The sequence below is a fragment of the Chlamydomonas reinhardtii genome, chromosome 12 (assembly GCF_000002595.2).
Source record: "Chlamydomonas reinhardtii strain CC-503 cw92 mt+ chromosome 12, whole genome shotgun sequence".
NCBI lineage: Eukaryota > Viridiplantae > Chlorophyta > Chlorophyceae > Chlamydomonadales > Chlamydomonadaceae > Chlamydomonas > Chlamydomonas reinhardtii.
In genome coordinates, this window is record NC_057015.1 from 260,542 (window position 1) to 283,210 (window position 22,669).

General features: G+C 60.4%; 5 protein-coding genes across 5 annotated transcripts in view; 2 read left to right on the forward strand and 3 right to left on the reverse strand.

Annotated features, from left to right (window-relative positions):
* Nucleotides 1-18: 18 nt before the first annotated feature.
* On the forward strand, nucleotides 19-5,623 carry CHLRE_12g485418v5 (uncharacterized protein). The gene is made up of 10 exons (XM_043067827.1): nucleotides 19-201; nucleotides 350-527; nucleotides 628-1,554; nucleotides 1,744-1,914; nucleotides 2,239-2,351; nucleotides 2,417-2,492; nucleotides 2,653-2,829; nucleotides 2,939-3,190; nucleotides 3,462-3,545; nucleotides 3,629-5,623. The coding sequence occupies exons 1-10, from the start codon at nucleotides 70-72 to the stop codon at nucleotides 3,640-3,642; spliced, it is 2,124 nt and encodes a 707-aa protein (XP_042917922.1). The 5' UTR covers nucleotides 19-69; the 3' UTR covers nucleotides 3,643-5,623.
* Nucleotides 5,624-7,078: 1,455 nt separating this feature from the next.
* CHLRE_12g485438v5 (uncharacterized protein) lies at nucleotides 7,079-10,290 on the forward strand. Its single transcript, XM_043067828.1, has 3 exons — nucleotides 7,079-7,713; nucleotides 7,911-8,496; nucleotides 8,645-10,290. Exons 1-3 carry the CDS (start codon nucleotides 7,118-7,120, stop codon nucleotides 8,849-8,851), a joined length of 1,389 nt encoding a protein of 462 aa, XP_042917923.1. The 5' UTR covers nucleotides 7,079-7,117; the 3' UTR covers nucleotides 8,852-10,290.
* A 52-nt stretch (nucleotides 10,291-10,342) lies between these two features.
* CHLRE_12g485458v5 (uncharacterized protein) lies at nucleotides 10,343-11,388 on the reverse strand. Its single transcript, XM_043067829.1, has 3 exons — nucleotides 10,980-11,388; nucleotides 10,583-10,669; nucleotides 10,343-10,441 (listed from the first exon to the last, which is right to left on the reverse strand). The coding sequence occupies exons 1-3, from the start codon at nucleotides 11,082-11,084 to the stop codon at nucleotides 10,391-10,393; spliced, it is 243 nt and encodes an 80-aa protein (XP_042917924.1). The 5' UTR covers nucleotides 11,085-11,388; the 3' UTR covers nucleotides 10,343-10,390.
* A 3,603-nt stretch (nucleotides 11,389-14,991) lies between these two features.
* CHLRE_12g485478v5 (uncharacterized protein) lies at nucleotides 14,992-18,864 on the reverse strand. Its single transcript, XM_001703152.2, has 5 exons — nucleotides 18,434-18,864; nucleotides 17,761-17,899; nucleotides 16,925-17,530; nucleotides 16,089-16,700; nucleotides 14,992-15,964 (listed from the first exon to the last, which is right to left on the reverse strand). The coding sequence occupies exons 1-3, from the start codon at nucleotides 18,442-18,444 to the stop codon at nucleotides 17,492-17,494; spliced, it is 189 nt and encodes a 62-aa protein (XP_001703204.2). The 5' UTR covers nucleotides 18,445-18,864; the 3' UTR covers nucleotides 14,992-15,964; nucleotides 16,089-16,700; nucleotides 16,925-17,491.
* Nucleotides 18,865-19,077: 213 nt separating this feature from the next.
* The window catches only part of CHLRE_12g485500v5 (uncharacterized protein), a 7,521-nt gene continuing 3,929 nt past the window's right edge, over nucleotides 19,078-22,669 (reverse strand). The window contains exons 9-13 of the mRNA XM_043067830.1: nucleotides 22,514-22,669; nucleotides 22,192-22,338; nucleotides 20,564-22,044; nucleotides 19,975-20,452; nucleotides 19,078-19,931 (exon numbers count right to left, since the gene is read on the reverse strand). The exon at nucleotides 22,514-22,669 is cut by the window's right edge and continues 463 nt beyond it. Coding sequence (XP_042917925.1) covers nucleotides 20,978-22,044; nucleotides 22,192-22,338; nucleotides 22,514-22,669 — 1,370 coding nt within the window. The 3' untranslated portion in view covers nucleotides 19,078-19,931; nucleotides 19,975-20,452; nucleotides 20,564-20,977. The remainder of the gene's footprint in view (nucleotides 19,932-19,974; nucleotides 20,453-20,563; nucleotides 22,045-22,191; nucleotides 22,339-22,513) is intronic.

The window sequence follows — 22,669 nt, forward strand, 5'->3', positions numbered from 1 at the left end:
CAACAGGTCACACAAGGAATCCGCGCTGAGGTCGGCGTTGAGGTCTATGATGCGGTCGTGTCCTCAGCAATGAAGCCTTCGGGCACCACGCGCGCGGCAGAGTTGGCATCATGCATTCGAGAGAATTCTGACGCGCGCGCTGGTGCCCCGGCGCTCATTACTGCATATCGAGTGCGACCAGGAACCGAAGCGCTGGTCGAGGTGAGCTGCCGGCATGGCCATATGGCAAAGCGACAAGAGATTGTGCCTCCTTGTTGGTGATTCCTTGTTCTTGGAAGTTCAGCGTTGTTGAAATGCTGATGCCGCTGTCACATTGATAATGATACATGCAATCCATGTCCAAATGCAGGCGGAGTTGCGCAGCAAGCTTGCGGAGAACGCTAATGCCATTGCCGCTTGCAGCACAGCCGCTGCCGCTGTGGGCGTCGCGTCGTGCATGCAGTTGTACAGCGCACCAACAATCGGCCACAACTGTTCGCTGGCGGCGTACGCCCTTGTTGGGTCGGCTCGGAAACTGCACATGGAAGGTAGGCGCACGCACGCATCGTTATTTCGCGGGGTTAGTCTTTAGAACGGACTGATATGATAAAACAATAGTTAACTGTATGTGCACACGAACACTTTCAGGTGCGGGCAAGGAGTTCGACGGGCACCTTGACGACGTGTGGCCGGATGCCCAGCCCGGCAGCAGCAGCAGCAGCAGCAGCAGCGGGTCAGGCGGCGGAGACGCAAGCCCAGAGCAGGAGGTCTACCTGGAACGCTTTAGGGAGGTTGCGGTGAAAGAGATTGGCGTCGCTGCGGAGCACTTTGGCAACAACGCACCGCAGCTCCGCAAACACATTGGGGTGACGCCCGCGGAGCTGTCGGAGCTGCACGCCTCAGTCTTGGAGCGCATGCCCGAACACCCTGGGCCCAGCGGCGGGGCGGACGCCATCAAGGAGTACCTTGCCACCATTGCTCGGCGCCAGCTGCCCGTGGAGGTTTTTGGGGTGTTCGCACTCAGTCGCTTCCTGCCGGTGCTGGTGCTGCAGGGCAGGAAGATGGACGATGGGCGGCAGCTAAGCATGCAGGCGCTATTGTACACAGGCGGAAACAGCGTCGCTGAGGTGACCAGCAGCGGGTGGAGGTGTGGGACTGGCAACGGTGATGGGAGCGGCGGCGGGGGTGCTCCAGGAGCTCACAGCAGCAGCAGCAACGTTCGCGCGCCAGGCGCACAGCAGGCAGCAGGCGCCCGCTGTGGCATTGACGCCGCAGACATGCTGTGCGTTGGCGCTTGCGGCGACCATTTCTATGGTGCGGTGCCGAGGTCTGGCTTCAACGTGTTGCTGCCGCCGCCTGAAGTTTTGGCTGCGTCAGCACAGGATGGGCCGTCTGCGTGCAAGGACCTCGGAACACCGTTTCACATGGCCATGGTGCCGCGGCACCTGCGCCACGTGTTGGAGGAGGTGGCCATAGCCGCGTACATCAACGACGGCCGCGTGGAGGTAGTGGAGCCAGCTGTGATGCAGCGCGGTCAGCAGACTCGAGCTGTTGAAACCCCGCATGTACCTGTTGGTGAGTTGGGTGCAACGGCGTTGCGTGCAGGTGGTGCCCGAACTAGCTAGCTAGCTAGATAGGGTTTGCACGGATGGTGGCAATGGTGCGTGCGGAAATTTAGTTTCTGAACAAGAGTGATGACAGTAGCAAGCAAGGTGGTATGGGTTTACATGGTGTGTGGTGTGGATATCAATTTTGTGCATGCAGGCTTTGCCGAGGATGCGGGGTTGCGCCTGGAGCCATGCGCCTATCTGGACCAGCAAGGCGCGACCGTCAAGTCTAAGCCAGCTCGTTCAGCTGGCACGTACGGCAACCTATCCGCCATGCTGGCGCAGGCAATGGAGGACGGCAACCTTCGTGCAACGAGCAGTGATGACGGTGCGTGAATGCTGGGCAGTTTCGGGCGTGCATGCTGGGCAGGTTCGGGCGTGCATGCTGGGCAGGTTCGGGCAGGTTCGGGCGTGCATGCTGGGCAGGTTCAGGCGTGCCGCACATGTAGCCGTTTATCCTGTGCGGGGATCGTCGGTTAGGTTACCGTGATCCTGAAGTGTGCGTGCGCGAAGCCCCTGCTAGGTGGCATCACAGCAGCACGTTCCACGGTCGATTGCGTGATAGTGCTTCACGCACGCAAGGCCTTTGTGCTGCGCAATGGATGATAACATGTATTGACCTATTGCCCGCAATCTTTGCTTGTTATTGCAGGCGGGTGGGGGTTGGACCTGTTCGAGGGCGCTACTGTGGGTGGGCGGTACTCCATTCTGCCAGACGAGGAGGCTGGCGACGTGCCACCGGACCGTCAGGTGCTAGCTAAGCTTGTAAGTGCTATCAGGGGGCTGGCTCTGTGGTTGCTTGCCGGTCTGAATGTTGGTACTGGATGCAGGGGGCCGCATCACCATCACGTTGCCGCCGCGACAACGATGGCGGCACCAGTATCGCCCGGGACGGCAGTGCAGCAGGTATGGTATTGCATGTGGGCATATACATACGGGTGGAGTCGGTACAGAATGCGGATGTCACTATCGTGTGTTAAATACATATTTGCTGGTTGATGACGTACATATTTGCCGGTTGATTAAGTTCACATGCTCGCGATTCATCGTTTTCTTGAAACTCCAGGCAAGCGCCGGCGGCATCATGGATCATCATCTGCTGGTCGAGAGCAGCGCGGCAATCTTGGTGTGATAGGAGGTGTGGCTGCAGCGGCTGGTACGGCGGCCCTGCCCACCTGGAGCAAGGCGGCCAGTGAGCGGCCGCGGCAGCCCAAGACGCGTCCGCACAGCGGTGCGAGTGCAGGTGGGATTTATGGGCTATATGCTTACACTTGAGGATCTGACAATGAATGCATAATAGATAGCTGACGAGCGTAAATACATTTCCGTCAATTGTTTATTTATGGAAACAGGCAAGCGGCAAAAGCACGAGTCGGCGGCTGCTGCAGACAACCCAGGCGTCATGGGTACCGCCGAGCCGTGCAAGAGTGGCAGGCAGCAGCAAGCGCAGCAGCAGCAGCAGCAGCAGCAGCAGCAGCAGCAGCAGCAGCAGCAGCAGCAGCAGCAGCAGCAAGATGTTGGCGGAGCAACATGTGTCAGTGCCCCTGCAGCAGGTTATGTCCCCAACCCATATGGAGCGTACTACGTCGGACCTGAGGCGCTGGGTGAGCGGTTTGAGAAATGTGATGTTGATATTCTTATCCTGCACGGCTCAATGACGTGGTTGAATGTGCAGAACCGCAATGCGCATCGTCTTGGCTTGTGTACGACAAGAATTTGCGGCGGGGACTGGGAGCGCGGCACAAGCATGTGCAATTCATACGTTTAGGACATCAGAATATTCATCAGTCGTGACAGGTACAACCTTATTGTTAATTCTTACATGGTATGTAACTGGCGTCTTCACCAATTGTGCAAACACATGCACTCATGCAGGCGGAGACGGTGCGCCTACAACTTCCGGCGACAACTCAGGGACTGCTGGCAACGACAGTCATGACGATGATAAGTGCGCAGATGGTGAGGATTTAGGGCAGTGTGGGGTACAGGTCGGGAGCGGTGGGAGGGTGTCTGAGAGGGAAGTAAAGCGCCGCCGCCGCAAGGCAGGTGCATTTGACATTGATATGGAGGCCGTGCGTGCCAAAGCTGACTTGTTTGCAAACATGGTCGTGAATGCTCCATTTGCGGCTGCTACGTCGGGTGGCAGGGAGAACGAAGCAGCTGCATGGCAAGTATATTCAGGCATTTTGAAGGATGAGACGTTGTGGGCGGGTTGGCCTGATGCCGCACGCAATGCATGGCCCATCCCAGTGATGCAGTGGATACGGTTGCTAGGACGCATGCGTGCCCAATACAATTCCTATGGATCATTTCAGAATGCTGTTAATGCGGTGTGCAAAGTTGGAACTAAGATGGCACACAACATGCACGTCGCCGAGTGTTTGAAGGCGGGCAAGGATGTGGCGCACGCTAGCGGTCCACAGGCATTTGACCCCCGCGTTTTGTACAGTATGCAGCATCGCCAAATGATGGACTGGATTCGGCGGGATGGGGGGGTGCAAGTTAAGCATACTGAATACATAAACATGGAGGAGGCACGAAACGGTCACAAGTTTACTGATCATCGTGCGCTGCCAGGTTTGCAAGCCAGTGCGTGTTGGAACATGGAGAATCTTAGCGGTGGACGCCGTCCAAGATCACTAAGCGCCTTGCGGGTACGCCATCTCAGCTGGCGAGTTACTAGTGTCAAGTGCGGCAAGGAAGAATGGAAAGTACCATCTCTGACGTACGAATTTATTGATGAAAAGTTTATGGACAAGCGGGGGCCTAGAAGTGTACCAGAGGACTTCTCCCATTTTGCGAATTTTGAGCGCGACGGGGGGCTCAGTTCTGCGTCATATCTATATGCTCTGTTCAAAGCCAGGGGGCTTTTCGTGCACGCTGATCCGCTGAGCACGCTGCGGTCAGGGGATGCAATTGACACGCATGAATGGGCGCGAGATTATTTTGTGTACTGTTACATGGAGGGCGACATCTTTTATGATTGCATCCCGTTATCACCACAAGCTATTTCTGACATGACGCGCACAATATTGAAGAAGATGGGTCGCAGTATGCGAGGGGGGAGGGCTCACAGGCATGGAGCATACACGCGGCCCCAGATGATGAACTTGCTCCAGAACAAGGGTGTTGCATTAGATCCAAAGACTGAGGGTGTTGTGTTGCGTGCGGCAGGATGGAGCTCCGTGCATGGACCTACAACAACCCGCACTACGTACGAAAGTATCCTGTTGGACCGTGCAGTAAACCCTTTTGGGCTGTTTTATGGAATAAACTTGGAAGATGAGGTTTGGCATGAACGCCTGGAGGAGTGGATGGGGCGTGATATTGAGCCACAAACAGTGATTCGACATCATGATTGTCGGTCCATGCTTCCTTTCATTGTGCGATTGCGTGCTCTCCATGTAGAGGAGGTGGCAACTGCACGCCGCACGATGAATGCTGCTGGGTTGCAGCTACTGCATGAGGCGTTACATGGGACATCTCGCGTGGTACTTGCGCAGCGGGAATGCTCCATATATGCTGCATGGCGCCGCGTTATCAAGTATGGTAGCTGTGGGCATCTGGGGAGTGAGATGCATAAAGCGGTTGAAGCGTACAATGAACACAGAATTCGCTACCGCGATTTAGCTCGTAAAAACATGGATGGAGAGAGGCATGCAATGGTGTGTGCGTTTCTGGACGCGTGTGATGCTGAAGGGATATTGTTGCCTGTGCGCAGCAATGGCATTCGGACGGCTGCAAATGTGACACGCGACAATTCAGCAATTGTTCACTTGGCGGCCAGGCACATAGTTGATGTCGCATTGCTCCCAGATGCTGTGAACAGAGTTCTGTGCTGTACTGGGGACGGTCCTGCGCAGTGTGTGCACTTTGCAGAACGTTTGTATGTTTTCCAGCACCTAGCTGACAGTGGGGAAGAATAAATAAGAGTGATGTCATAGGTGTGCTGCATCACTGAACTGCGTGCACCCGCTATTGTGCCCGACATGTGCATGCAGGTGAGGGCGGCCGAGGACATGTAATGCCTGCAGATCAGAACCCGGCTGGCCCATCGTCATCCAAACGGCTTCGGACGGGGTACAAGTATGTGTCATACAGCAGTGGCAGGAAAAGCAGCGGCGGTAGTGAAGGAGACGTGTTATCATGCCGTGCGAAGGTGGTACTCTTTGTTATGCAAGTGCAAAACGCAGGCAGTAGTGCGCCTTCGGTTCGTACAGGTTCTTTGGAGATGTGGGTGCCTGCAGTTGAAGGAGGGTCTACAATCATGCCTGAAGACGCGGCGGTGCTACGTGATTATGTGGTGATGCGCCTGGCAGAGTGCGGTGTAGGGCCACAGGCCGTGCGGCCTGATCACTTGTCTTGTCGCAACCCTCCGGATGGCAAGCGGTATGTCGTAACAGGTGACGGCCCACGTCCGAAGTGGCTTGATCGTGGTGAAAACACGGTGGACCATGTCGAGGCATACCTAGATCTGTACGCGTCATTGATGGTGTACGAGCCGAAGTACCGCGGATTTGTACTGCACCCGCGTTTTGAGCAGGAGCGTGATGCGCGAAGCAATTGCCGGAGGGAGAAGTTCAAGTTAAAGTGGACTGACACCACATCATGCATGCCAGGTGCACGCAGGACTGCTCGCAGCAACCACCCCAGGCGAACGGCTCCGCAATGGACGCCAAAGATGCTGCATGCGGCATTGGACGTTACGCAACGGCACTTTCTTGGTAAGTGCAAGCTGGGTGTGCCGTGCCTTGGGTGGCATATGTAGGGAGGGCAGGAACTTATCCCCGTAGTAAACTTCTTATATTACGTGTGGCTTGCATGCAGGGGGTGGAGAAGCTGCAGCAGTCCAGGCTGCGGTGCAAACTGTGCCGAACGCGGCCCACAACCGACTTGAGCACGCTGCAAGCGACGGCAGCGCCGGTGATGTTGTGGAACAGAGGGTAGTGGGTGACGGTGCTAGGAATGCTAACAGCGGTGGGGAGACACAAGCACGTGATAATGCGTGCACTTTAGCACGTCCACCTGCTGCGCCCGTTGCGGCCAGGGCAGTCAATTCGTGCGTGCGTGGTGATGTAGGTGCCGCAGATGCGGACAGGCGCGCGCGAGGGCAGCGAGGTGTCATGATTGAAGCGCAGAAGCGGCAGTGGTGGCGCGTATATAGCACAGATGTCAAGAAGGCAAGGAACCGTGGATTGTACAAGGCCGTACAAAACAGCAATGGTGACCGAATGACAATGGCAGAGTTGACTCACGCTATCCAGAGTGGCCGTAACATATGTTTGTGTGCACCAGCAGGCCACGGTAAAACTCAGCTCGTACGGGACCACATTGTGCGCACGTTGCATGCCAAGTACGGTGTCACGCAGGAGGATGAGGAGAAGAGCACGGCACCGAGGGTGTGGATTACTTCATCGACGGCAATAAGTGCACAAGCAATTGATGGAGACACAATTCACGCGATGGGGGGCTTTGGGCGCTTCGAGGGTTCAGATGCGGGCATTGCCGAGCGGATTTTAACTTCACAAGTGATGTCTTTGCGGTGGTTAAATGCCAAAGCCGTTCTTATCGAGGAGGGCGGCATGATCAGTGGTGATGCATTTGATAAAGCGGAAGCAGTTGCCCGGATCGTGCGGGGCAGGGAGGAATACTTTGGGGGGCTGCAGGTGATTTTTGTGGGTGATTTTTGTCAGCTCCCTCCAATTTCTGATATCGTGCGTGTGGAGCATGGTGATGATGAGTATGCTGAGACGGAAGTCACGTACGCATTCCAGGCAAGGCGTTGGAATGCTGCAAGTTGGGAGTACGTGACGCTGCTGAAATGTTGGCGACAATTACATGCCGCACCTGCAGGCGGCGAAGGAATGGGGGAAATTAATGGAGCTGTGGCAGTAGATGACGATGCAGAGGATTTGTTGTTGCCTCTATTGTGCATTGTGCGTACGTGCACTGGTGACACGCTGCCTGACGCTGTGCGGGAAGCTCTGAGCCTTGCACGGCATGTCACCTGGACCAAGGAGGAGAACGACTCGGCTACCAACCTGCTGCCCAAGAAACACCAGGTTCGCTCCTTCAACCTGGAGAAAACGCCACGGGAAGGCAGAGAGCGGTTCGCAGCTGTTGACAGGTGAGCAGTGCTCGGGAGTGGGGTGGGTGGATGGGTGCATTGCGGGTGGGTGTGCAGGTGAGGTGTGCATGTGTTTGAATGGTGTAGCGTATGGGGTGGGGTACAAGTATGCAGGGATTTGTGAGGCGCATGACAAGGGAATGCGGGGTACACATAGTTCATGTGGTTTATAAATGCCACCTTGAACATTGCCACAGGTACAAAGGGAAGACGTATGTGTGGACTCGGGATCCGGCAGCTGGACAAGAGTTTGTGCATCCGGAGTTGCTGCAAGGTGCGGGCGCTCCTGTGGCTACCAAGAGGTTCCGGTGTGGTGCAGCATCTGCGCGCGATGATCAGGCTGGTGATCGAAACCAGGTGAAGGCTGTTTTTCATAGGATCACCGCCGATCCGTACCTTACGCTTGCCGTGGGGTCGGAGGTGATTGCGACCGCAAACTTTGGGGATGTTGCAAACGGTACCCGGGGTGTTGTGAAGGCGTTCTTGCAATTGGACGACGGGGAGCAAATGCATTACGACGAAATAAAGCTTTTGCATGATGGATCTCGAGGTGGCCGGCCACGAGGTGTTCAGGCAGATGACATTCGGCACCTTTATCCCCAAGTGCATGCTCAGCGGATGTGGCCGGAGGTTGAATGGACGGATTCTAACGGCAAGAAGTCCGTGTCGGTGGTAATGCCCATGTGGTTCAGCGTGAACGACTACCACTGTGGTTCGGAGATCTGCGCGCGCTTGCAGCTTCCATTGCTGCCATCGTACGCCTTAACAGTTCACAAGGCACAGGTGGGTCAAGGTGTCAGCGGAGCAAGGGCATTGGAGGGGATAAGGGCAGATGGGCATGGGGAATACGGTAGGGATAGCAAGGTAGAGTGTACGATGTTTATACAGCATGCTGCTCCGTATGCCGACATATTTCTCACTGTGCTTGCAGGGGTTAACTCTACGCCGCGTCACCCTGGATGTCAGCAATATATTTGACTTCGGGCAGCTGTACGTGGCGCTGTCACGTGTTCGTCGCTTTGCGGACCTGCGGATTGTGGGCAATATACCCGCAAAGCTGAAACTTGCCCGCGCGTCAGTCGTGCAGTTTGAAGAGGCAACACGGTGGCGTGTGCTTGACAACAGTGCTGGTGCGTGACGCAAGCAGTACTGGTTAGGGTGAGAGCAATCCAATCGCTCGCTACAGTGCTGATTTTACGCTGTGTGGTGCGTGCAGGTATGATGCGGGAGGTTACTTTAGCTGAGCAGGATTGGTTTCAAGTGTACCGTGGTGGTGGAGGCCAAGTTGCAAGTACCGACAAGGACAGTGTTGCAACATATGCATATGTGTTGGATGCTGCGAGTGCAGCACGTGGTGTTGCTTTGGGGCAAGGGTGCCGGAAATTCCCAAACATTGTGACGTGCCAGGCTGGACCAGCGCACATAGAATTATCGTGGAAGTCGGTACTACGGTTTAAGCCTTCAGGATGGCTGAACGATGACGCGCTGGATGCATGGGTTGCGCTGTTGAACATGGCGGCTGGGGACACTTATGTTTTCAACTCGTTCTTCTACACAAAGCTGATGGAGGCCGGGTTTGATTACGCGCGTGTTGCACGCTGGACGTTGCCAGCCAAGCTGCCAGTGTGGTTGAGGGAGCGCAACATGCCTTGCTTGCGGGCAGTACGAAAACTTGTATGGATAGTTAACGTGAGAAACCAGCATTGGGTGCTTGTTGTTGCGCACATGGAAGAACAGTGCTTGGTCCTTCTGGATTCGTTGTTTGGAAACAATAAGTCGGTGTTAGAGAATATTGCCCGGTGGTTGATACATGAAGCAGCAGAGAAGTTGGGTGAGCGCTGGTGCGCATCGAAGTGGCGCATGGCAATAGCAAAGCCAGGAGACATACCAATGCAGCAGGGTGGTGTCGACTGCGGTGTGTTTGTGTCCATGATGGCTGAGGCTTTGGTGAAAAATCGAAAATTTACCCATGCTATGTGTGGAATTGATAGGGAAAGGCGTCGCATGTTGTGCGAGATTGTTGACTATGCAAGAAGCCATGAAGGGACTGTGCTAAGTGCAGCTGAGGTTCGGGACATGTTGGACATTGGCGACAAGAGCAAAAGTGGTGGAGGCGATTTTATTGATCTTACCAGTGATGGCGACGCGTGATAAAGTGCCGGAGGCAAGGCCTGCGGCCGGGGCTGATTGCACGTACGCAGGGGTTGGTCGCTCTTAGCACGTAGGTGTGGGCTTCCAGGCCGTGCCACCACGGCCGGTCTGCGGGAGACTGTGAGGGGGAATCGCGTGTAAGGTTGCTGCTATGTACCGCGTACCGCAATCGTTGCGGCGGTTGCAGCGCTAGGCTAGGCTCAGGGCAGAAGGTAGGTGGCAAACGTACACTTCACCGCAATCATAACAGCATTGCTTGGGCCATTGCCCGGGAAGTAACACGTGCAGATGTGCGGTGAGACGCAAGACACACCCCTTCGCCTATCTATGAAACACGATGTTTCAGGGATGCACATTGTGCCAGAGAGGCTGTCTGAGCTAGCAGGCAGCACAGGAGGAAATCAGTCATTGATAATTTGATATCTAGGCCATCGGGGACTGCCGGGGCATCCAGCTGGCCGCCACGATGTCAGGGTCAGCCCAAAAATCCCCGGATCAGCAGCAGGCCAGGCAGCACACACACGCTCTACCTTGCACGCAATGTGCGAAACAGGACACTCCGCAGGTCCTCCTGCAGCTGCGAGGGCGAGGCCCCGCCCGCGTGGATTGCAGACTCTCAGGCCGCGCTGTTGCAGAACGGTGCTCGGCCGCTCCTGCCTGCCTGCCTCCCCTCCTCACCCCCGCCCCCCAGTGCTGCCCCCCCCCCCCCGCCGCTCACCACCACCAGCAGGTAGGTCATGGGCACCAGCTTGCCGGCGCCCTCCATGCGCAGCCAGTGGCCCAGGAACATGCCAACGGCGCCCACCTGCAGTCAGCGGGTGAGGGTGGGGGGGTGGGGGTGGGGAGGGGGCAGGGGGCAGGGCGTGCCGGGTGCGTGGCGTGCCCGATGTGGGTGTACGTGAATGCGGCAGCAGGGTGCGGCAGGGTGTCAAGTGTCAGCTTCTAGGCTGTGCTAAATTACGTTGCTTATGGGACTGCATGATGAGCTCGGTATGGACAAGCGATAGCGGCGCAGGAGCTGCCGCGGGGAGGAGCACGGCGCGGCCTGGAAGAAATCCAGGCGCCTACCCACGTGCGACTCCGGTTAGTCAGCCTCACGTCGGCGGGCTACTCACCATAGGCGCGGTCAGCAGCCGCAAGTAGTAGTCTGTGTTGTACTGGAAGGGCACCACCTTATCCCAAGCGTAAAAGACTGCAAGACCCAGGGCCGCGCCCAGCATCGTCCCGAATGAGTTTTCCAGTGTGGCTCGGGGTTGACCACCCACCAATGGTGTTTGTGCTACGACAATGATAATACCAGCCGCTGCACAGGGCGCAAAAGAGACCAACGGTGACCAATCGGAACCCCGTTTTAAGCTTGGTAGGGTTATTCATGGTCTTACTTGCTGTGGCGCATTTTATACCCCTTGCTGTGACATCGTCGTCCGATAAATAGTGTGCGAGAGCTCCCAGCGCTGCCGTGAGCCCCAGCGCGAAGAACAGCCGCGCAGCGCGGGTAGAGACGTCGCTGACTGGCATTTTAGGATCAATGTCTGCATACCTGTGTCTTAGCAAAGTATTTCTACTTCATCTTGAGTGAGCTGCAAATGGGCCAAATGGGCGGACGGCGGGTAGTCACGATGCACGGTCTTGCAGGACCAGAGGGGGCGACTAGGCGCCCGCGCACCGTCCAACCCGCACTTGCCTCGTGTCACTCAGGTAGTGAATGATATTCACGTTTGAGCAGTTAAAGCAGCCGGTAGAAGCATGGTCCATGTAAATTTGAGTGACTGGCGGACGTACCCCCGCAACATCAACGCTGGACGCTGCGATGCTGATTAGCGTGTGGCTGCAAATAGTGGGGGAGGGCTCATCATCACCGATGCAGGTGTAGATGTGCTGGGCACAGTGTCCCGCCGCAGCACTGCTCACTTGTGCCGCGGGCACCCGGTACTGGTCGTGGACGCATCACACTCACCCTAGTAGGCAGTAGGCTTCCCATGGCGAAGCGCCTGCTCGGCTTCAATCGTTCACTGCCGAAGTCACAGGACTGCATCCAGGATGGAAGCCAGGGTGAGGCCGGTGGCGAGTCACCTGCTGGCCCCACAAGGATAAGCCCTCCGGGAAAGGCTGCTGGTTCGGGACAAGGTCCCAGTGGCGCGGAGGCCGACACGGACTCACGAACGCAGCTTCCTCCACATCGATCCTTCGTACAACAGCAACCTCCGCAGTCCGGTGCGAGGCATCACGGCAAGCGTGAAGGCGCTGTCGCCTGTCGGCCGTACTCCAGTGCCGCCACAACAGCCAAGCACACGATGTCCCACACCGCCTGCGATAGCCCTGGTGGCGCCTGTACCGACCACAACTGGTGCCGTGCGATGTCCACAATCGCATGCTCCCCGCAACACATCACCCAGATCCTCCGCCACGACACAGTCCCAGAAGTGGTGAACCCTGGCCCCAGTAGGCTTCTGAATCGCACACGGGCACTTCTCCGCACGCCCATCCGCGGCCAATCCCGCAAAGATCCCAAAGCCCGTTCTCCATTGACTGCCAGGCGCCAGAGCGGTTCCTTGTGTCGCGGCTCCCACACCAAAGCCGTAAGCCCACAGCCGTGCCAGGGCCCCGCGCAGCGCATGGATCGCTTCCGCTGGCGGCGTGGCGCCGGTATAGGCCTCTTGGATGAACGCCAAGTGACGCACGCGTAGCGCGTCGTATGCAGGCGCGAGCTGAAGCTGGGTCGCCTGCTTCACCGTGAGGGTCAGCAACGGCACGTCAGCCGCGCCCTGCCGCCAGCCCAGGCTCCGCGCAATTAGCAGCCACACATGGGGGACAGGAGGCGCGGAGGCCGCTCCGCCAGGTGCATGCAGTGTGGCCGATGCCGCCACTACCCGCCATGCCGCCTGCACACGGGCCAGCAGCCCTGAGAGTTGGGCAGCCGCATCCGGGCCGGACTGCAGCTCCGGTGGCACGCGAGCCATATCCGTAATGCGCAGGATGGGGCGCAAAACGGACTGCTTGTAGTGCATAGTGCAGCGACGTGCAAGGCGAGGCCCGAGCGCACCAGCTGGCTGCGAAGCCACCAACTGGCGCACCGCGACCAGCGCCTCCCAGCACCGCACTGCCGTGCCGAGCGTGAGCATACCCGGCCTCTGAAAGGCTCTGAAGGGCTCTGAAGGGCTTTGAAGGGCCCTGAGGGCTCTGGAGGGCTCTGGACTCTGGAGGGCTCTGGAGGGCTTTGGAGGTTGGTAACGCGCGCGGGCCAGTACCCGGTTGGCCCACTATTGAGTTGCAAAGGCCGTGGCAACCCATGCCATGCCGAAAGTCGGCCGAGTTGGGTTTTACAAATTTAACCAAGTCCAGACGTTGAATGTTTGGCGGCCGGCAGTACCGCATCACAGTCCAACGGTCGTACACCTAACATGGAGCACAAACCACCAGCACTGGCTGGCAATCACCACTAGCCCACGTACCCCGCAGCGCTTTATTTAGCACCTCTAAAAGCCGCGAGAGGAAGGCACGGATGCCGCGTGCCTGTGGCAAGCTGGGTCAGTCGCTGGGCTACTCCAATCAGGTTGTATGGCTGAGTGCGGCTCAGTCTGAGTCCGGCACGCAAGCGGCCTGCGTGCCAAAGGAGAATATGGGCTGCGCCAGCACACAAGTGAGCACCGACAAGGCGTGAGGAGTGGCACAGTGCACCATGCAGTGGGTGCATGGGCGCGAGGGCGCCTAGGAACGAGTGGCTTCACCAGTACTCTGCTCGCTTGCACGGCAACCAGGTCGCATCCGAGCGCCCTCAAAACAACAGCAGCCGTCGGAGCAATGTCGCATCCGACCAGGGGGGGGGTAGTTTCGACTGGGAAAGGCCCCATGTTCTAAAACGAAAGAGCTTGACGAGAGAACTCCAAATCCACTTTCAGAGTTTCAATCAGGGTAGTAATTGCAAAGTTATGGGCCCTCAAAGTTCAGGGTCGGTCGTCGGGGTTGGGGGTCCCCAAGGTTTCGTCACGCGGATGTGGGTGGGACTGCCAGATTTCGTCTCTGCGCCCTAAACGCCCCTCTAAACGCTCCGCCCATTAGCACAAGTACTAGCACACGTTAGCATGCACATACTAAAGCATTTGCAGAACGTTTGGCCTCTGGAAAGCGGCCGAACGTCCGTCCACATCGGCATCGTAGTAGCGTAGAGCCCCACTCGAGCGTCTCTCACTGGTGTCATGGAGACTATGCGATCTGATGCTAACGTGTAACGGCCAAGGCTTCGTGTGGGTCATGGCGACAAGGCTGCCGCCGGCCATCGAGTGTGACATGAATCCCGGGATTCTTCACATGATCCCGGGAGAAAGTCGACCAATCTCTTCCGGCACACAATCCTAAACATCATATGTACAGCGCAATTGTCAGCTTAAGCGCACGCCCCGGTAGTCTGACAGAATGGTCGGTGGTCGGCCATGGACACATGGACATGTGTGGCATGGCTGCCAGTCAAGTTGTGCCTCCAGCTGAACCGGAGATATACAATTGTAGAGCTCGCCGAGAGCAGTCGATTGACACCGACCTGGCTAAAAACCAAAGAGTTTTGAGGGGGTTTTGAGGGGTTGCAGGGTGGTGGGGGTCGGTCGGTCGGTTCGGAGGGGGGGTCGGGAGGTTTTGGGACATGGGGTCTGGAGGTTTAGTTCGTACCCCCCCCCCTGATCCGACTCCCCAAACGTGCCACCAGACGGCCTCGGCCAGACACGCCCGCCCCGACTCCGCCTGCCCGCCCGCGTTGCAGAAGCCGCCGTCAATAAGCCCGAAGACTCTGACCCGGTCCTGCCCAGCCCTGTACATGACGGCGAGGTGAAGCTGCCACGTGCAAAGCTTCGTGCACGCAAGACCTACAAACCTCATGAGTGCCCTTATTGCCTGGAGCTGCCTGCCCGCAAGTTCTGTGTTGTGCACGAGCGATATTGCCTTCGCCGCTCATGCCGCAAGTGATCTTGCACGGCGGAAGTAAGGAGCAATCAAGAGGCTGTTGTTATCATGGTTTGCTGTTGCCCTGGCCCATCGGGGAGTCGTGTGTGTCTCGATGCTGCGGCATGGAAACCAGGAATGCGGCACGCTGAGGCTGCTGTGCGTGCCCACCGCTGTAACACACATGGCTCGAAGTGCCTTGAGTTGCGTTGCAAGGATTACTTCACACTTGCTCGTAGCGTCATCATCCTTGCCGTTCACGCCCTACACCGTCAGGGTCCACAGCATCACCGTGTCACACACACACAACCGCACGGCAGCGTCAGCCGCAGCTCACCCACAATAGCTAGCTAGTTGCGTCCTGGTCGTTGCCGTTCGCGGCCCACACCGTGAGGAGTCCGCAGCAGCACCGTCACGCGCACGAGGTGCACGGCCGCAGCTCAGTCACACCGGCTTGCCAATCTGCCCCGCCCAGCAGCATGCTCTTCGCATGGTCTTCGCCTTGTACCGGTCCCGCACCTCATCAGGCAGCCCCTTCGTTCCACATAGCACCGAAGACAGTAGACTGCTCGCGGCTAGGCAGGCTCACCCAGGCTTCTTTGACCGCAGCCGTCTTGGCCTCCGCCTTCTTGTCCTATACCCACAACATGTTCCCGTTGGGCACCTGAGATCGGCGCTGGCCAGCGCCATCATCATCATCCCTGGCGCGCTTGCGGCCGTTTCCAACAGCAAGCTGCTGCTGCTGCTGGTGCTGTGACGGCGGCGGCTGCCGGTATGCCAACAATGCCTGTGCGCCGTTGCTCCCTTCAGCTCCTCCCGATTGTACTGCCTGCACTCCAGTGACCTCCAATCCGCCACCACCTGGTCCAGGCACCTGTGGCAGATGTTGATGCTGCTGCGGTGCAGGCGGGGCGGCTGGCGACAGCACATGGCGAGAGATGAATCCATCATTCCTCGGCACCTCCTGCCTCTTAGTCGCCACCTCCCCTACGGTCCCCAGCTTTCCCCGCGCCGCTGCCAGGGTTGCCTCCGTGGCGTCTCTCCCTCTGCGCACCCGGGGGAACTGCTGGTGTGGCGCACCTCTATGCGTGCAGGCAGAGCGGCTCCAGGTCCACTGGGCAGCCCTCGCCCCTCGGGCACAAGCAGCCGCCAGGGACCTCAGGTGGACCTGCGAAGGCGAGGGCGGGGACCGCGATGAGGAGCTGGAAAGGAACACTATCCTGCTCCCTCCTCGAACTACGCGTTCCCCCTGCCCTCGGACCCGCCCAGTCAGCCCCCTCTCAGCAGCTCACCGTCTACAGGAGTCCAAACTACGCTGTCACGGGGACCACGGCCACGGCCAGGAGCAGCGCCACCGTCAGAGCCACAGCTCCAAGCAGCTTCATGATGAAGGAGGCGAACGTCAAGGACGATGCCAAGCAGCTCTTCCGACGCCGGCAGCGACGAGCGGGACGCTGAAATTGAACGCTTGCGGAACGTTAATCGCAAGCAAGAATAATGAAATTGTCCTGGCTTGCAAGTTCATTGTCCTGGCTTGCAAGTTCATTGTCCTTGCTTGCAATGTCATTGTCCTTGACTACTGCAACAGCTGCTACCACACGTGCGTCCATGTACCCGGCTGCGGGTCGGCTGCGCACACGCCGCATGCCTCCACCCGCCATCCCTGCTCTATTAGCCTCTGCGTGCCCGAGCCTGCACCGGGCACCCCAGTCGCTGCGCAATGTGCGTTCACCTGCGTGCCACAACACCAAGCCCGCTGACACCTACCCTGCCTGCTGCCTGCCTGCGCGCATAGCTCTGGGCAATCAGCCTGGCCCGTACCGCCCTCACGCCTCCTGCCGCGCCAATGCAGCCAGGCCGGGCCGCCCGCACTACTGTACTGCCATTCGCTTGGGCCATGCGGTCTGAAAGGGACAGGAGCGGGGTTGAGGGTGGGTTCAGGGTAAGTGCGCGGGCGCGTGACGCCGGAGTTGGTGGTGGGGTGCATAGCCAGAGACAAGGTGAAGCCGGGTCAGGGAGTCATGCACATCTGGCGACGGCATGCGCTTTGACGCGGCTCGCTTACTACGTCCAGCCCTGCGCGCCTCTTTACCTCCTTTCCTTCGCTGCTGGCCTGCGCAGTGCTCACCTTCCGACTCCTCCACGAACCCTCCGGCTGCTGGACCTGCGCCCGGCCGCACCGCCTGAAGCAGCGCCGCACGCACGCGCCCGCCCGCGACGCCGCCACCTACAGCCCTCATCTTGAACGCCCAGTCCCACGCCAGTGCTTGTGGAACCGGCTGATGCGGTGGAGCGGCTGCCTGTGCAGCCGCTGGGGCGCCGCCGGCGGGGGGCAGCACGCAGGGCCTCAGCGGCCGGCGCTGACAGCGCGGCTGAGCCCGAGGGCGTGCGCGACACCGCCATCGGGGCCAACGCCGCGTGCAGTCCAATCCGGTGGCGGTTGCTCGCACCCTGACGCCGCCGACTTGATACTGTAATGCTGTTACTGCCGCTGTCACGCGTGCTGTCACGCGTGCTGTTGCTAATGCTGTTGTTGCTGCTGTTGAGGCAGCGCCGATGCTGTTGCCGCCGGCCGCAGGTGTTGCAACGCCCACCGCGGCCCCCGCCTGCGGCTCCTCCGGGCCCTCCGTCGCGGCGGCGCTGCTTGCCACTTGAAGCGCAGCTGCGCAGTCCACTCCCGCCGCCTTCACACCACTCACACGCTGGGCACCGTCAGTCGGCCAGTGTCAGGATGCTGCGGGGCACATCAGCAATCCAAGTTTGATGATGAACATGCAAGTCGAGCTTGGTCGGGTCACGCCTTCCCACACACCGGTGGCTGCAGCCAATGCTTGGCATGTGGGTCGAGACGATCCAGGGGAAATGTACTTACGCACGCATCCCAGCCACATAATCACCCAGATGGAAAGTCAAAATGCAGCGCAACCAGACGAAGCGTGGGACATCGCCCCCAACCGCTCCCACCTCCAGCGCCAGCAGCTGCTCCTCGCGTCCGCCAGGTCTCCAGAGCCCGTGGCTGTGCCCATCGGCTCGGTGGGCCGCCGCACCCGTTGGCCGCCGCAGCGCTCCCACGGCTGCCGCGCCAGCAGGTGTTGCACTTGACCTGCGCACGGGGAAAAGCAACAACGCGGCGCAAGGTCCGCATCGCAGCCACCATACCCACGGTACGATGCAGGCTCAGTCGAATGTTGGGCCGCTCAGCCGCGCCGCCCAGGACGACCCTGGCAAGACCCAAATGCACGAGCTAGCCAGCAGCAGCACCCGAGCGCTCCCGCAGGGCGCTGCGGACACCTGCGGACAGCTGCAATGCCCACGGCTGCAACGCCCACGCCCATGTTCCGCATTGTCCACGTCCACGTCACCACACGCATCACTCGCTGCCGGTGTGCGCCCAGTGGTCCCCTGCTGCGACCTCACGTGCCCCCCTTCACCCCGCAGCCCGGAGCTCAACAGGGACTCGGCACGCGGTGACCCATCACGCGCCACTACGTGCCGCGCCGCCACGCGCCACGCCACACGCCACATCACGCCGCCGCTACACTACGAACCGCCACGCGCCGCGCCGCGCCGCACTCCTGCCCCGCCCCGCCCCCAAACATCCCCCGCCAGCGCATGCACGCCCAAAGCCACCACCCACCTGCGCCGCATTGCCGGGGAGGCAGGGGCCTGGGCCACGTCCACGGACGGCGGCGGGGCGGGAACGAGCAGCTTTGGCCAGTGCGTTAGCAGCTCCCAGCGGCCGCTGAGAGTTACCTTGGGCGCGTCGGCAGAATTACATCGCTGCCACCCAGCCTCCTCACGCTCTATGCTTCAAGCGCCATGTGCCGTTTCGCCCGGCTGCCCTCTGAGCTCCCCTGAACCCTAATCGCCAGACCTGCAGGGCCTCGTTGCCGAGGCGCAGGTTCCCTGTCCCCGTATGACTGCTACCCAGGACAGTGAAATATGCCGTAGGCGCTTAACACAGCGGGGCGTCAGAATGCAGGTTTGTGGCGTCTCGAGCTAAGTTCATGGCGGGTTGGACATGCTCCTGGCTCAGGATGGCATTCTCGTACTCTGTTACGGTATACCAATGTGGTAAAATATTTATTCAAGAAGTGACACGCACAGAAATATGGCCGGGTCCATGGCCAGCGGCTGCATCGGAGTTGGCTCTTTGACAGCTACGTTTACTTGCGGGGGAGCAGGGGGGGGGTCACCCCCCCGCTACAAGATGCGTGTCGACCAGGTAACGACCACATTCGGGTGTCAACCAGGTAACGACCACATTCGGGTTAGCTGGGCGCAGGGGCTAAGTTACACAGTGGTGGTGGCGCCAGTGGTGGTGCATGGCAGCACAGCAGCACACAGGATGCCGTCCTGCAGCCTGGACGTCGTGCCCCAACACATGGCAGCTAGCGGTGGAAGCACACAACATCAGCGTTCACCGCCTCATGCGCGCACGTACTTAGCACTCCGCATTAAGCAAACACAAACAAGCCCAAGCCGCAGGTGGTGTGTGCCGTAGGTTGCTCCCTAGATCTGGGCGCCGGGGCCCCGGGCCGCGCCAGGCGCCCCCGCCGGGCCGGGCTGGTGACCACTGCCGCCACCCCCGCCTGGCCGGGGCCCCCAGCGCAGCCCAGGGCCCCAGCGCCCAGAGTGTTGGGACATCCACCTCTGTCTGACACACCACCGTCGCAGCTGCAAAACTTCCATCACTGTCGGGTCGTCACAAGTACCATGCGCCAACGGGGCCTGCAAGTGGAGCCTGCAGCACGTGTAACACAGCCATGCAGCCTATGCACGCCACCCACCACGCCGCCGTCACAGCCACCGCAACGCACATACCGTACGGTCGGCGGTGCGGACCCTATTGCGCTTCGACCCATCCATGCGCGCACTTGCACATGTGCATGCCAGGTTGCTGTCCGCAAGCGAGGAATGCATGCGGTTCCGCTATCAGCCGCTCTGAAGGTGGGCCCTGAAGGTGGGCAAGATAGGTCCCTCCGGTAGGAGCGCGCCTGCTCTCCACTCCTCTCTCGTCTCATGCGTACCCGGCCAAAGCCACACGTCGGCACCCTGTGCCGCCACAAAACGGAACAGCCGCGCGCACCATCCATCTCCCACCGGGTTCACCCATGCCTCCCGTGCCTCGTCCACTAGCGCATTGATCGCCAGACGTTTGTTTTATGCAGCCCTCACGATGCCACTCCTACTACAGCGGCCAGCGCGAGGTGCCCGGTGCCGGCGCCGCGCCGCAGCGCCTGCCGCAGCACGCGGCAACCTCGTACTTCAAGGACCGCGACGTGCTGAGCCACCACCTCTTAGCTCACTGCTCAGATGGGCCGCGGTCCAGGCATGTCCACAAAAACGCCTATCCTACAGTGCATTCCTGAAGCAACAGCGCCGGAGTAGAAGCTTGCGGGTGAGACTCGTGACTGTACCTTCTTCAGGGTAAGCGCGCCGCTGCAGTGTGCTGCGGCAGGCGCTTCGGCGCGCCGCCGGCAGCGGGCACCGCGCGCTGGCCGCTGTAGTAGGAGCGGCATCGTGAGGGCTGCATAAAACAAACGTCTGGCGATCGATGCGCTCGTGGACGAGGCATGGGAGGCATGGGTGAACCCGGCGGGAACCTGGCCGCTCCCTGGTCTTGAGGGCTGCGAGCGCGTGGCCTCTAGAGGTCCTGCGAGCACGACAATGCCATGGGCACAATCTTTGAATATGATTTAAGCTAGTAAAGCGGGCTTCTGCAGCTTGGGCTTTTGCCGAGATACCGATGTCCCGCATTTCGCACCTACTGCTCGGCGTCGCTGCAGCGAGGCTTAGCTACAGCGTCCGGCGTATGGCCAAATGGCAGCCGCTTCAAGCGTGCAGAGCGAAGCTGCGCGTCCGCAGCAGACGCATCCAACGCGAGATTGCTCAGCACTGTTCATCGGCAAACCGTCTGCTCCTCGTTACAGATACAGATGAACAGCAAATGCCGAGCTCGGCCTCCCGAAGCCGTGGATGGATGCAAATTGTCAGTCTGCTGCCTTCGTGCACCTTCGCTCGCTGCTCTTGACGCAAGGCTGGACGCCGGGCCGTATCTGCTATACGCCTATACGGCCCGATGTAAGAATGCTGCGGCACGGAGCCTTCCCAGAGAGGGGGAGGCACCGCAACCTCACCCATGCCGTGTGCCGAGATTCCGTGGGCGGCTAGCGCGGGTTTAACGCCCGGTTGGCAGCTGCTGCTGCTGCTGCTGCTGCTGCTGCTGCTGCTGCGACGGCGGCGGCGGCTGCTTCCGCACGGCCGTGAGCACAAAGGCCATCTCCTCAGCCGCTTCCTCCGCCGCCGCCTCTCCCGCTCGCACATGGCCCGTGCCGTCGTAGTGCACTCGCAGCAGCGGCGCGGGGCAGGGCGGCACCTGGGCCGACTGTGAGGCGCATGCGCTCCCGCCGCCTCCCGCGCTCGCATCGGCTGCTGCCTGCGCCTCGCCTCCGCCTCTGCGACCCCTGCCAGTCGAACCGCTGCCTCCTGCTCCCCCCAGCATGCGTGTGACGAGGCCGCTCCATCCAGTTCGCGGGGCGCAGCCACCGCCAGAGCCGTGCCTCTCGGAGCACACCTCTGCGGATGATGGCGCCTGCTGCTGCCGCTGCCGCTGCTGCTGCTGCCGCTGCTGGTACTGTTGCTGGTGCTGCTGCTGCTGGTGCTGCTGCCCGGACAGGTGCGGCGCAAGGCGGTGTCGCAGCCGCGCCACCCACCTGGCCGGCACGGCGGGCGACACGCGCGGGTCACCCAGCGCGCAGCTGGCCAACACCGCCGCACGCCAGCCGCCCCCCGCCACCACTGCTCCTGGCGCTGCCCCCGGCGCCACCTCCACCTCCACCGCCTGTCCACCGCCGCCGCCCGTCACCACCGGCAGTGTTGTAGTGTACTGTGGGGCTGCGGGCGCGGCTGCTGAAGGCTGCGGCTGCGGGTGCGGCTGCAGGTGCAGGAGCCGGCGGTAGGGACACAGCTCCGCCAGGGCCGCCCACTCGGAGGAGTCACCCGGGTGGCCCCACTCGTCCCACTCATGCGCCGCCAGCACAGATGCAGGCGGCAGCGGCGCATCTTTGTCACTGCTGCTACTGCTGCCACTGCTACTGCTGCTCGCCGCTTCTCCCGTCGCCGCCAACCCTGCCCCCACACCGCCGCCGCAGCTGCTGCTCAGCAGCTCCAGGTGGGCGCAGCGCAACACGGCGGCGGCCCACAGCGCCGGCCGCGCCGCCAGAGCAGCAGCCAGAACCACACCGCCTGCGCGCGCAAGAAGGCATGTGTGTGTGTATGTGTGTGCGTGTGTGCGTGCACGCGTGCGTGTGCGTGCGTGCGTGCGTGTGTGTGTGTGGGGCACTGTTGCAGGGCTGCCCTCCCTGCTGACCCGCCTGCCCTCCCCCGGCCCACCTGCGCTGATGGCGTGCCCCGCGAGCAGCCCCGGCGCCGTCAGCCCAGCCGCCACCAGCGCCTCCGCCGCCGCCAAGCAGTCCGCCACACCCGCCGACCTGCGGGCCCGAGCGCCCGCCGCGTGCCAGCCCCGGCCCAGCTCCCCGCCTGCACGGCACACCGCGTGCGGCGAATGCATGGGCGCAGCGCAGTGTGTCAGCCAGAAGTGCCCGAAGTACAGATGGAGTGCTGGCGTCCACAGGACAAACAAGCAGGCGTGGTGACGCATGTCCCCCTCACCGTCAACTGATTCACAGCCCCGCAATCATCACACGCGGCTCACCTCCCCGCACGTGCACCCAGGCCAGCGCCCAGCCCCGCGACAGCAGGCACAGCGCCGCCCCGTCGTACTGCGGCTCCAGCGGCAGCCCGTACGCGCCGTACACATGCAGCAGTACGGGCACAGGTGCGGGCCCGGCGGCTGGTACGGCAGGCTGTG

Bases quoted from the DNA above. Each gene is read 5' to 3' on its own strand.
- CHLRE_12g485418v5 (XM_043067827.1), top strand. From the start codon at position 70: ATGAAGCCTTCGGGCACCACGCGCGCGGCAGAGTTGGCATCATGCATT. The intron at 528-627 runs GTAGGCGCACGC...GAACACTTTCAG, and splicing joins TCGGAAACTGCACATGGAAG to GTGCGGGCAAGGAGTTCGAC. The intron at 1,915-2,238 runs GTGCGTGAATGC...TTGTTATTGCAG, and splicing joins TGCAACGAGCAGTGATGACG to GCGGGTGGGGGTTGGACCTG.
- CHLRE_12g485478v5 (XM_001703152.2), bottom strand. The intron at 17,531-17,760 runs GTGGGAGCGGTT...TGTGCCCCGCAG, and splicing joins AGCAGCTGCTGGCGCTGGAG to CATCCTGACACTGGCCGACT.
- CHLRE_12g485458v5 (XM_043067829.1), bottom strand. From the start codon at position 11,084: ATGCTGGGCGCGGCCCTGGGTCTTGCAGTCTTTTACGCTTGGGATAAG. The intron at 10,670-10,979 runs GTGAGTAGCCCG...CGCTGACTGCAG, and splicing joins GGCTGCTGACCGCGCCTATG to GTGGGCGCCGTTGGCATGTT. The intron at 10,442-10,582 runs GTGAGCGGCGGG...TCGCCCTCGCAG, and splicing joins TGACCTACCTGCTGGTGGTG to CTGCAGGAGGACCTGCGGAG.
- CHLRE_12g485438v5 (XM_043067828.1), top strand. From the start codon at position 7,118: ATGTCTTTGCGGTGGTTAAATGCCAAAGCCGTTCTTATCGAGGAGGGC. The intron at 7,714-7,910 runs GTGAGCAGTGCT...ACATTGCCACAG, and splicing joins CGGTTCGCAGCTGTTGACAG to GTACAAAGGGAAGACGTATG. The intron at 8,497-8,644 runs GTGGGTCAAGGT...CTGTGCTTGCAG, and splicing joins TAACAGTTCACAAGGCACAG to GGGTTAACTCTACGCCGCGT.